Below are 12471 nucleotides of genomic sequence, written 5' to 3' on the forward strand. Positions count from 1 at the left end.
TTACCTGCCGACTTGTTTGCGGGTGACGAACTGACGTACATTACTGCTTCAGCAGCTTCTTCCGTCAATCCACAACCTACAGTTTCTTTCCCGCATCGTTGGTGTGCGCTTATCATCAAAGTTCTAGCTTAGAGAATCTGTGTATATTTTCAACAGTCTTTTCTGCCCCCCTCTATTAGCCTACGCCATATTACACCATGTCTATAGCTCCGATCATTACCTTCAAAGCGGGTATCTGTGACCTCGAGGTTAGTTGAATATGGAGCTTCCTCCCACCCGTCACTGTTTCATTGCATCTCTATCAACATGTTGCTTATTGAAACCTTTCTCTGATAGACGTCCGGTGAAACCTCCGTCGTCAAGCCGAAGCCCACCCCCGGTTACATCTATCTCTACTCCGAAGATGAGCTGGTACACTTTTGCTGGCGCCCCAGATCTGCTCCCCACACGGAACCCGAGCTCGACCTGGTAATGGTTCCCTCGGATGGTTGCTTCGTACCTTACAAGCCTGTCGACTCTACAGCACCTACCAATGGTCGTATCTACGTCTTGAAGTTCTCCTCCAGCTCCCAACGGTACCTCTTCTGGCTACAATCCAAGTCTCAGCATGAGGACGGAAACCCGAGCTGGTTCAGCCAAAGAGATCTTAAGCTAGGAGAGATTGTCAACGGGCTGCTCCAGGGTGAAGATGTGGATGTAGAACATGAGATCGCCAACCTTCCCCGAGGCGGTCCCTCGGGCGGCGATGACGACGAGACTATGGAGGATGTCGAAGGCGTGGACCATGACCCGAACCACAACCACGGAGGGAACAGTGGAGGAGCAGGTCCGGATGCGACTGGCGGTGATGTTCGGGCGGAAGGCCAAGGATCGAGGGAGGGTGGTGCCGATGGTGGAAGAGCGTAGGTACATATCTCGACAGTTTTATTTGTCTCTAGTCTTGAACTTTACTAGCCGAGATATTCAATATGCTCGGATATTTTGGTCACGATTATAGGCCTTCCCCTTCATGAATCCAAGCTAACTAGCATTCTTGGCTCACAGGGCCGCCGCTGACTCGGATCCTTCATCTGTCGTGCAGAGCTTCCTGCAGTCGCTGCATGGGGGCTCGCGGCAATCCCAAGACCCCGAGAGACCTTTCACTACTCTGCAAGACCTACTTACAACCTCGACTACATTGCCCTTCTTGGAATCTGCGGACGAACAAACGGTTGACAACCTCCTGAGCTTCCTGCCGCCGTCGCTGCTTCTCCTAGCGCAGGACAATGACCTCGAGGAAGCCGCGGCAGCTGATCAGGACCCGGACATCGCTCAAGCCGCCCTGGGATCGCTCGAACTGACGCAAAAGAAGGAGATTCTGCGCAAAGTTCTACACTCACCTCAATTTGCGCAGAGTCTAGCAAGCTTGACGATGGCGATCAGAGATGGTGGATTACCGAGCATCAGCGAGGCTCTAAAAATTCCGGTTGCAAATGGAGGATTTATGCGTAGAGGAGGGGTTCCATTGGGTGGTGGTGATGCTGTTGAGGCATTCCTCCAAGGCGTTCGGGATCATGTTAAGGATTCGGCTGAAGAAAACCGTATGGACACCGATTGATTGGGTTCGAAATAGCAGTGATTATGTTATGTTGACAGGGTTCTTCTTATTTTCCTTATCTTTCTTACTATTATTATCTTCAGCCAGCCATTCTGTAACTATCCACTGATGTTTTAGAAATCCATTAGCGGCCTTGCATGGATGTCTCATCCCCTCCTAAGCAGAAAGAGACTTGTCATGGGTTATTTTTGGCATGAGGTGGGTGGGGTAAGAATAGCACTGGTCGGTAGGCAGCATGATAATACTGGTAATATCAATACCGTTAATAATAATGTGTCTGGTGTGGCGTATTGGCGGACTCCGCCCGTTAATTTCAAACTGAATCAAGAATTAAAAAAAGAAAAAGAAAAGTACGTAGGGCAAAAAAGTTTCCGACTTGATGATCTCTTCCTCCACCGAGGCAAAAGAGGTGGGACAGATATCAATGGAATTGCCGTATCGGGAGTGGACACAAGTGATCCCCATCCTGATCCTGTCAGGGACCGGACAAAGCAAGTCAAGTCAATGTCAGTCATCCGTACTTAGATTATTACTTAAATGCATCATGGGGGGGAGGCGCATAATTCCCCTCCCGGGCGCAGCAGGGGGGAAAATCCCAAGTCAAGCCCCGTTCCAAAGCCAGAGCCCATCCATATCCACCCTCAATAATTGGCCGTGTGTCGAACGAACTCGACCCGGACCATTCATAAGGCTCGGACGTTTAGCAATCACTGGGCCAGAGAACCTGGCCAATGGGCCATACAGAGGCCGCCGCTGCCGAATCCGCCCCAGTTTTGGCCGCTTTGGCGCCGTCCAGCCAAAGCTCCGCTGCGCATACCGAGCAATAATAACCATCACTGTGATCTGGAAGTCGACACGTTTGGGTTCCTGTCCCCATCATGCCCGCTGCTTCTTGACGGCTGCCTGGCTTGATTGGATCCTTACCCACGTTTCCGCACGGGGTGCCACCGCTAACTTAACCAAAGTTCGTCAGCCCTTTCGTACTACTTTAACTTACTTAGGGAGTCTGTCCCATATTTTCCCCAGCGCGCTTTTACTTGGCCTCGGTCGTCAACGCTCCCCAGCGCCTTTCTGACCTGCTTTCTTCTCTTCCTGAACAGCCTGCGATGTCTGCCTTCGGTTAGCACTCTGACGACTGCCCACCATGGCTTCAAGTAGCCATGACCGCGGCCCCGACGACGATAATTTCCACATCGATCACTCAATCCCCTTGCAGGACCTCTCATCGCCAGACCATGAACGTGGAGGTCCAGCTGGTGTTGCGACAAGGCTGGGCCGATCTTTGACCGGCAGGGGCCGGACAGGGAGAAACTATGAGCGCATAGCGGTGGATTCGCCCGTTGAAACGGCCAATGCGGCGGGCAATGCGCGCCCACATCCTCACATTTCCCATGAAGAAGATGAAGACGCAATCGAAGATCCGGGGGCATTTGCTCAAGCGACTTCGTTCGGTCTCAGTTTTGACCCCTCGTCCAGTACCTCTCTTGCCCCGACGCATAGTCGAGCGCCTTCCAGTGTTGACTTAGATACCGTGCCGCTCGACGGAGCCGAACACTATCTCGCCCACATCGACACCTACAACGACACCGCACGATTGACGGAGACACAAAACGTCCAGCCCATAAGCGGAGCATCCGGCTCGGACAATGAACACCAGAATGATCAGGGCGGTACAAAATCGGTTCAATTTCCTGCTACCAGCCATTCGGGGTCACGATTGGGTGACGATCTACACAATCTGGAGGGTGGTTTCGTGGGGAGATCCCGCGGAGGAAGCAATGCAGCGGACAGGTCGCGATCGCTGTCCCCGTCGGCTTCCGGATCTGCCTTGATGCGGGCCAGTTCCATGATGAAGTCGATGTCCCAGCGTATTGTCAACCTTAGTAACGAACCTGAAGTGGTGGAACAATCGATCCTCAGGGAGGAATCGCATAAGAATGCGCGAATGGAAGAGCCCCCGGCACTGCCATCTTTGCCAGACTATGCGCATGATGCGCCGTCTACCAGTTCATTGAACAGTTCAGCTCCTGGAGAGAAATTGCCATCGAACAATAAGGCATGGCGCGGCATTAGCAACCCTCTGAGAGGGAAATCGCTGGGTATTCTAGGCCCAGATAATGCGCTGCGGATGTGGTTGTGTGACATACTCGTCCATCCGTTCACGGAACCCTTTATTTTGATTGTGATCGTGGTCCAGACTATTTTGCTGACCATTGAATCTGCACGCTCTGTCTGGAAATTTCCCCGAGCTGTCCGTTGGGGAGCAAATCCCATGGATTATCCTTACTTCGCCATCTTCATTATTTACACGCTCGAGATTATCGCTAAAATCCTTGTGTCAGGATTGATCATCAACCCTGCCGAATACAGCACCCTAGACCGGTCTATGGGATTCAGAAAAGCAGTTGTTGAGAAAGGGAAGAACTTGATCATACCACAGCGGCAGTTCTCAGTGCGGAAGTCTGCCATGTCAGAACAGCCCCAGGCTTCCATTATACGAACTTTTACGGGAGGGTTGAATCAATTGGAGAATCAATTGGCCGATGACCCCCTCCAGAAGAGTCGCGTGCGACTAGCCCACCGTGCCTTCCTGCGGCACTCGTTCAATCGGCTTGATTTCGTCGCCTTGGTATCGTACTGGGTGTCGTTCTTCCTCTCAATCTATGGAGTCGAGACTCGCCAGCAGCTCTATGTGTTCAGCATGCTGAGCTGTCTTCGAATTCTTCGTCTCCTGAATCTGACCAATGGTACTTCTGTAAGTTCTCTGTCGAATACCCTTAGCCACGTCGTATACTGACATCCGAGACAAGGTCATCCTGCGCAGTCTCAAAAAAGCAGCACCATTGCTTGCGCACGTAGCTTTCCTTATCGGCTTCTTCTGGCTTCTGTTTGCTATCGTCGGCATCCAAAGCTTCAAATCAAGCTTTCGGAGAACCTGTGTCTGGCTTGGCGTTGACGGTGAAAGCGATTACGCACAAAATGATCCAAACGGCTCCTTACAGTTTTGTGGAGGCTACGTCAATTCGACCACAGGACTACAAATGCCTTGGCTTCAGAAGGATAATACTTTCGGTTCATCTTCTCCCAAAGGCTACATCTGTCCTGCAGGCTCCATTTGTCTTGAAGGAGACAACCCCTACAATGGGACATTGAGTTTTGACAACATCGTGAATTCGCTGGAGCTTGTGTTTGTTATCATGAGCTCGAACACGTTCACCGACCTACTCTACTATACTGCCGACAGCGATTATCTTGCGTCTTCTCTTTTCTTTATATGCGGGCTTCTCATATTGAGTTTGTGGATGGTCAATCTGCTGGTTGCAGTGATCACCCACGCTTTTCAGGTTATCCGAGAAGAAAGCCAGCGCAGTGCCTTTGCCGTTAAAAAGATAGACACGACTGAAAGGGAGGATTTGGCCTCTCGGAAGGTCAGTGCGATCAAGCGTCTCTACGACAAGACCGAGTGGCTCTGGGTTTGCATTATCATTTTCGATCTTGTCGTCCAAGCTATGAGAAGTGCTTCCATGAGCGATGATCGGGCCCAATTTATTGACACCACAGAGCTTGTTATGACTTTCGTCTTCCTTTTCGAAATCATCCTACGATTTGCCTCGGATTGGCGCACGTTCCACAAGAAAACGCGGAATTGGGTCGATCTGGGCCTTGTCATAATAACGTGCATCATTCAGATTCCAGCAATCAAGCGTGAACGAGCGTACGATGTCCTTACACTCTTCCAAATTCTTCGAGTATATCGTGTCGTGCTCGCGTTCAAGGTGACTAGGGATCTCATTATGGTCGTCTTCCGCAATGCAGTTGGTCTGCTGAACTTGATCTTTTTTGTCTTTTTGATTACGTTCCTTGCTTCCATCTTCGCAACTCAGCTCTTTCGTGGGCAAATTCCAGAGGAAGACGCAGATGGCGATACCATAATCATCACCTTTGCCGACATTTACAACTCTTTTCTCGGGATGTACCAAATCTTGTCGAGCGAGAATTGGACGGATATTTTGTATAACGCTACCACGTACACAGTGTCATACAACACAGCTTGGATCTCTGCGGCTTTCTTGATAATATGGTTCATTCTGGCCAACTTCATTGTATTGAACATGTTCATTGCAGTCATCCAGGAAAGTTTCGATGTCTCGGAGGATGAGAAACGGCTTCAGCAGGTTAAAGCGTTCTTGCAGCAGAAACAAGTCAACATGGCCTCGCAGGGAAACTTGTCTCTTTCCAAGATCTTCAAGCTGGGCAAGGACTCGAGCCGGTATAAAGATCCTCTCGATCATGGCCCAGCAGCACTGGAAATGTTGCTCAAGGATGCCGTGGTCCAGGAGTTCCTTGATGAGGATGAGCCACCTGAGAACCGGCCGGGAGACAACGTTCCTTTAGAACAGTCAGCCACGGCCGAGACAGCCCAGCCAGGACTCTTCTCGCGGATCTGGACGAAGTTTACCACGTCAATCATGCGTCGAGAGCCGAACCCTTTCTATTCTAAGCTGGATATCCCGCGCACATTTGATGAACTGGACCCGAGGACGATGGCCAAGGAATTTGTTTCAGCGGCCGAACAGAGGAAAAGGGCCCAACGAGAGTACCTTATGCGACACCCCAATTACAACAAGTCACTGTTTATCTTTGCGCCTAACCACCCCGTTCGGAAGCTATGCCAGCGTATCGTGGGGCCGGGGCGTGGAGTTCAACGAGTGGAGGGTGTAGATCCTTACAAGCCAGTCTGGTATTCATTTTCCGCCTTCATTTACGCGGCCATTGTCGCAATGGTGTTGCTGGCCTGCATAACCACACCGATCTACCAGAAGAATCACTTTACGACCAACCGGGATTGGTTTACCTACACTGACATGGGCTTCGCTGTCTTATTCACCATAGAAGCTATCATCAAGGTTATAGCGGACGGGTTTTTCTGGACGCCTAATGCGTACTTTCGTGGCTCCTGGGGCTTTCTTGATGGTGTAGTCTTGATCACACTCTGGATCAGCGTCGGCGGATCCCTGTTCGAAGATTGGGGCGTCACCCGAGCGATTGGAGCGTTTAAGGCCCTGAGGGCTTTAAGGCTCTTGAATGTCAGTGATAGCGCTAAGAATACTTTCCATTCAGTGATCATTGTTGGAGGATGGAAGGTCATTGCTGTAAGTTCCGCCCGCCCATCTGGAGCCCCGAGAGGCAGAATCTAATGAGCTTGGCAGGCCGCGGCTGTTTCGATGAGCTTCTTGATCCCCTTCGCTATCTACGGAGTGAATCTTTTCGCCGGACGAATGGTGTCATGCAATGATGGCGACATCTCAGGAAGCCTGGATCAGTGCATTGGTGAGTACAAGAACACGCCTTTCAATTGGGATGTTCTCTCTCCGCGAGTGGCCGACAATTCTTACTACGACTTTGACAACTTTGGCGATTCCCTTTTCATCCTGTTCCAAATTGTCTCTCAAGAAGGGTGGATCGACGTGCAGGACAGTGCTATGAGCATTACTGGTGTGGATACGCAGCCGCAGGACTATGTTGCGCCGGAGAATGGGCTCTTCTTCATCATCTTCAACCTGCTTGGTGCCGTCTTCGTCCTGACGCTGTTCGTATCCGTGTTCATGCGGAACTACACGGAAGAGACTGGTGTAGCGTATCTTACTGCTGAACAGCGATCATGGCTGGAATTGAGGAAGTTGCTCCGGCAAATCTCCCCTTCAAAGCGCTCCTTCGACAATAAGAGCCGACAATGGAAGATGTGGAGTTACCGAGTCGCCGTTAAGAAACATGGCCCATGGGCAAGATGTGTGACTTTCATCCTTACACTTCACCTGTTGTTGCTGGTCTTGGAATACTATCCCGAGCCGGACGTATGGGATCAGACCCGAGGTGAGTTTTATTCCTATGGCTTTTTAGACGAGTGATTCCGCTAATATGGTACAGAGATCATATTCTTTGTTTTCAACTTCGTCTACATTGCCAATGTTCTGATCCGGATGCTTGGCTTAGGTTGGCATCGGTTTAGCCGGAGTTCATGGGATGTGTATTCGTTGCTCTCTGTTTCCGGGACGTTCATCACGACAATCTTGAGATTCGTCTCGTCGAGCCAGGTGATCAACGAACTGAACAAGCTCTTCTTGGTCTCGATCACGCTTCTTATTATTCCCCGAAACAACCAGCTTGACCAGCTGTTCAAAACTGCCGCGGCGAGTCTGACGTCGATCGGAAACCTCATTGCCACGTGGTTTGTCCTCTTCCTGGTATTCGCGATCGCCATGAACCAAGCCTTTGGTCTCACGAAGTTTGGTTCACAAGAGACCGACAACCTCAACTTCCGCGATGTTCCCAAGGCGCTGGTGCTGCTCTTCCGGATGAGTTGTGGAGAAGGCTGGAACGAGATCATGGAAGACTATGCCACGATGAGTCCTCCAATGTGCACCTACGACGGTAACTTTTTCTTGGACGACTGTGGCAGTGCGCCGTGGGCTCGAACACTTTTCATTGCTTGGAACATTATTAGCATGTACCTCTTCGTTTCCTTGTTCACGTCGTTGATCTTTGAGAGCTTCTCGTACGTGTACCAGAAGAGCAGTGGACTCTATGCGATTAGTCGCGAGGATATCCGCCGTTTCAAGCATGCGTGGGCTACGTATGACCCGGACGGAACCGGGTATATCACCAAAGAACAGTTTCCGCGACTGTTGGGAGAGCTCTCGGGAGTGTTTTCGATGCGGATCTACGATGGCGAGTTCACTATCGGCCAAATCATGGAAGAGTGCCGGGTTGACAAGCGCGACTCGTTGCTTGCGCATCGGAGAGTGGTCGACGGGCTGGACTTGGACAAGATGGCCAGAATCCTTCGACAGATCCCAACGGACGTGGTGCGCAACCGCCGACAACGGCTGAACGCGTTCTATGAGGAGGTACTTGTGTCGGCAGACCCGGTGCGCGGCATCTCGTTCCACTCTTGTCTCATGATCCTGGCCCATTATAACGTGATCAGCGACAGCAAGAGTCTGCGACTGGAAGAGTTCTTGCGCAGACGGGCGCGACTGCAGCGTGTCGAGGAAACTATCCGTCGGCAGACGGTGATTGGCTTCTTTGACACCCTGTATTGGTCTCGCGAGTTCCGGCGCCGGGTTGAGCATAAGAAATCGGCCCGGATGAGTGGTGTTCCTCAGTTCTCGGTGCCGGAGATCTTCATTGATGACGGATCTCACGATGAACCGGCGGCGACCGAGGGGCCACGAGAACAAGCACGCGACGCGCTGACTGGAGAAGAATCGTCGCAGCAGCCGATGCTGTCCCCGACGTCCCCAACCGGGCGAGCCACACGGTACCAGCTGCCGCCCATCGATACCAGTCCGCTGGGTCGGATCTCTGTCCTGAACTCCCCGGCGACGGAATGGTCCAGCATCAGCCCATCGCTGTCGCCTCTGCGGGAGCGGGCTGGCACGACGTCGTCATACGGCAGTGGGGGAGATGTGCACGATGAGCAGACCAGCCCGGCGCATTCGCGACAGAACAGCGCGATGAACGTGAACGATGTGATGCAGTCGCTGGGCGAGTCGGTGTGGGGAGAGAGTATCCGACGCAGCTTCACACAGCGACGGCGATCGGGGGAGTGAGGAAATAGACGAGTTGGTTGATATATGAGCGATGTTGCCACGATCTTGATTTTTATTAGAGATGTGAACATGGGGATGATTTCAAATCTTCACCCTTGGTTTTGTTTCTGGGTTGATTCTCTTTTCCGTTTCTTGGTTTACTCCTGTTTTTTTGGCGTGTCTTGCTTTTATCCCTTTCCTCATACTTACTTGCCGTGCCGTTCTCGATGTTACGATGCATCCATCATCTACTGTCTGTCTGTTTTGTTTCTTGGGTGATCCATTTGCTGGTCTGTGTGATCTGTCAGTGAGTGAATAGAGGGGAAGAGAGAGAGAGGCGGGGGGAGTTGTTGATCGCTACGAGACTAGACGTTTTGCATAGCGGGGGCGTGTGGGCGAAAACCACTGCGTTGCTTGGTTCCGAGCGCAGGTCAGTTCATCCATGCGTTTTACATCATGTGTATGTGTATGTGTACAGTTTTTTCTTTTCTTTTCTTTTTCCTTTTTACTAGCTAGAAAGTACAAAGAAAGAGGGAATAGATAGAAGAAGATGATGATTGATTGGTTAATATTCCGCAATGAACTTGGCATCCCAGGATGCTTGGCATTACCGGATTGGGCAACGATGAAGGTTGGGTTTTTGAAATCCGGATGTAGGGAGAAAGCAGGCACGAACACGTATATTATCTCCAGTAGTCCATCTGTTTAAGGATGAAAGACAAGGAAGGAGACAAACACAGAGTATCCGCAGGCGGAAAAGAAGGGGAGTGGGAAAAAAAGCCAAAGCAGGAGAGGTCCGTCGGAAGGGATAAGAAAGATAGTTTAGATGGCCGGATGCAGCAACGAGGGGGGCGAGGGAAAAGGAAAGCGTCACTGCGTTCGGCAATTTGCTGAGTCGCCCTCGTTCAATCATCTTTATCCCCAGTCCACAAGTCTACTTTTTACACTTAATTCCATTTCCCTTTCCCTCCTTCCTTACCTGCCGCTTTTGTATGATTTGAATGCAAATGGAGCCCCTACTAACTGGCCTCTTGCCTGGGCTGTGGTTATAAGAAGGTTTAACTGCTGCCGCCGCTGCTGCTGCTCTAGTTACTTCTGGCTGTTTCTTGTTCAGTTCCTGATACTACAATGAGGCGTGACTGACTCCCTCCTCTGACGTTATTGTCGTCATTCAAATCTTCAGTTACTTACTTACTTACCAACTAATATTTGCTTTTGATAATTACTGTACCTGACCTGATCCGATTTGTCTCCCCACATAATTATCTGGGAAGTTCTCTTTTGCCTGCTTTGCTTTGCTTTGCTTTGGTGAGGCGAAACCCGAGGGGACCACCTGACTCGATCTAATTTTCCCTCCGAATCTCTCTCTCTGTTCTATTGAATTCAATCAATCAACATCCAATCTCATCCCATACATTATTGATTTTTATCTGTCAATCTTAATTACTTTATTATTCATATTGTCGGTCAGCCCGCTCCCACCTGACATCATCTCATCTTACTTTATCCATCTTACTTTATTATTATTATTATTCTCTCTTTTTCTCTTTCCTCTCCCCCAAAACATCCTCATTCTCATTTCCACCTATCTATCTACTTATCCTCATCTATCCTCACAACCAAACCAAAAATGCGCCCTAACCAACCCACCCCCCTCCACCTCCACACTTCTTTCCCTTCTTCATCATCATCACCATCCGACCGCAACAACAAAATGACCACATCAACACACGCAACATCAACAATAATCCCACCCCATCCACACCCCCCGACCACCTCCAACACCATTAATGCCAACCCCAACAGCGGCGGTGGTCCATCCTCCCCATCCCTCTCCGTCACTCTCTCCATCCCATCCACCACCCCAACTCCACTCAGCTCCACAACAGCCAGTCCCACCTCCTCGCCCACTTCCTCTCCCGTTCCCCGCCGCCGTCGCTTCAACAATAACCACTACTACAACAACGCTATCGGCAGCCTCAACACCACCTCCCTCTCCGACTACAACTATGGCCAAGATTACTACTATGGCAGAAGTAGTAATAATCGCAGCCGCAGCCAAAGTCCCTTCCGGTACTACCACCATCGCCACCGCCCCTCATCCATGTCGATGATGCTGCTACGGCGACGGCCCTCGAAGGTCGATTTGGCCCTCTCGGAGGAGCGGTCCCGTGCCGATGAGGATAAGATTGAGCGGCTGGGATTGGATTTGATGGAGCCGAGGCCTGTGGATCCGCTATTGGGGGTGGGGTTTGCGTTGGATAGTATGGATGATAGTGTTTTTGGGTCGATGGATGGCGGGGTGTTGGAGAGGAGTGGTTCCCAGCCGCGGTTTGTGATGGGTGGGATTTTTGAGGTTATGGAGGGGAGGGGGTGATTCTGATCCCGAGGACTATTTTATGGATTGTTTATTTGGTGATGGGTGATGGTATTGGGGTTTGGGATGATTGGAGTAATTAGGGTTGTTTGGTTTGTTGGGTTTGAGCGGGCTTACTTGATTAATTTCTTGAATTGGAATTGGCGGATACCTTGTGATTTGTGAATTGTGATATTAGTTTTGTTTGTTTGGTTGGAGTGGAGTGGAGTGGAGTTTACTTTTGAATTATTTTTGTTTAGAGGGTTTGTTGCGTGTTTGCTTGCTACTTTACTTTACTTCTCTATCTTCTGATAATGATTCTCATTGAATCTGATTATCTGAATATTCTCCTGCTATGGACATATCATTCAGGACAATGAATGCACTGCATATCTTGCAGATTAGCATACATAATGAACATTTCTATTATTCCTTCAATTTGCTTGCTTGCTTCAGTCCACATATCTTTTGCATCTAAACATGGGATAAAATAGAACAGAATGCTGAAGAAATACACTATCCACTTGTTACTGATGCGACCAGTGTACGCACACACACAGAACTCCGTAATTTTCAAATAGAAAGAAAGTGAAGGGGAAAAGAAGATGCAATTGAAACCACCGGGGTATCTGATATCAAGACAAGACGAGGAAAGTCACCATGTAAAAGTTTGAACAAAGCAATGGAGTATGTTGAACCCTCTTCCCCTGAGAACAATGTGCAATGCGAGACAAGAACGCAAGATGCCCAACACCCCTGGGTAAAACCGATAATGGCATGTTTACCTGATCTCAACAACAAGAGCAGGCAAAATGCGATCAATATTGCTAATCATCGACTCAACGTGCACTCTCATGCGATGCATATGATATCATATCATATCATAATACGAAATTGACAAGAGGGCTGAATTATTGCAGAGTAAA

General features: G+C 50.0%; 3 protein-coding genes across 3 annotated transcripts; all 3 read left to right on the forward strand.

The window, feature by feature from the left end:
* Positions 1–197: 197 nt before the first annotated feature.
* On the forward strand, positions 198–1597 carry AtWU_08838 (uncharacterized protein; the record flags this gene model as incomplete). The annotated part of the gene is made up of 3 exons (XM_035503946.1): positions 198–248; positions 337–902; positions 1045–1597. The coding sequence occupies 3 exons, from the start codon at positions 198–200 to the stop codon at positions 1595–1597; spliced, it is 1170 nt and encodes a 389-aa protein (XP_035359839.1).
* Positions 1598–2741: 1144 nt separating this feature from the next.
* On the forward strand, positions 2742–9210 carry cch1 (calcium channel protein CCH1; the record flags this gene model as incomplete). Its single annotated transcript, XM_035503947.1, has 4 exons — positions 2742–4352; positions 4408–6750; positions 6808–7471; positions 7526–9210. 4 exons carry the CDS (start codon positions 2742–2744, stop codon positions 9208–9210), a joined length of 6303 nt encoding a protein of 2100 aa, XP_035359840.1.
* Positions 9211–10903: 1693 nt separating this feature from the next.
* AtWU_08840 (uncharacterized protein) lies at positions 10904–11566 on the forward strand (the record flags this gene model as incomplete). Its single annotated transcript, XM_035503948.1, has 1 exon — positions 10904–11566. One exon carries the CDS (start codon positions 10904–10906, stop codon positions 11564–11566), a length of 663 nt encoding a protein of 220 aa, XP_035359841.1.
* Positions 11567–12471: the final 905 nt, after the last annotated feature.

This window comes from Aspergillus tubingensis (assembly GCF_013340325.1).
Source record: "Aspergillus tubingensis WU-2223L DNA, scaffold_9, whole genome shotgun sequence".
NCBI classification, from domain to species: Eukaryota; Fungi; Ascomycota; class Eurotiomycetes; order Eurotiales; family Aspergillaceae; genus Aspergillus; species Aspergillus tubingensis.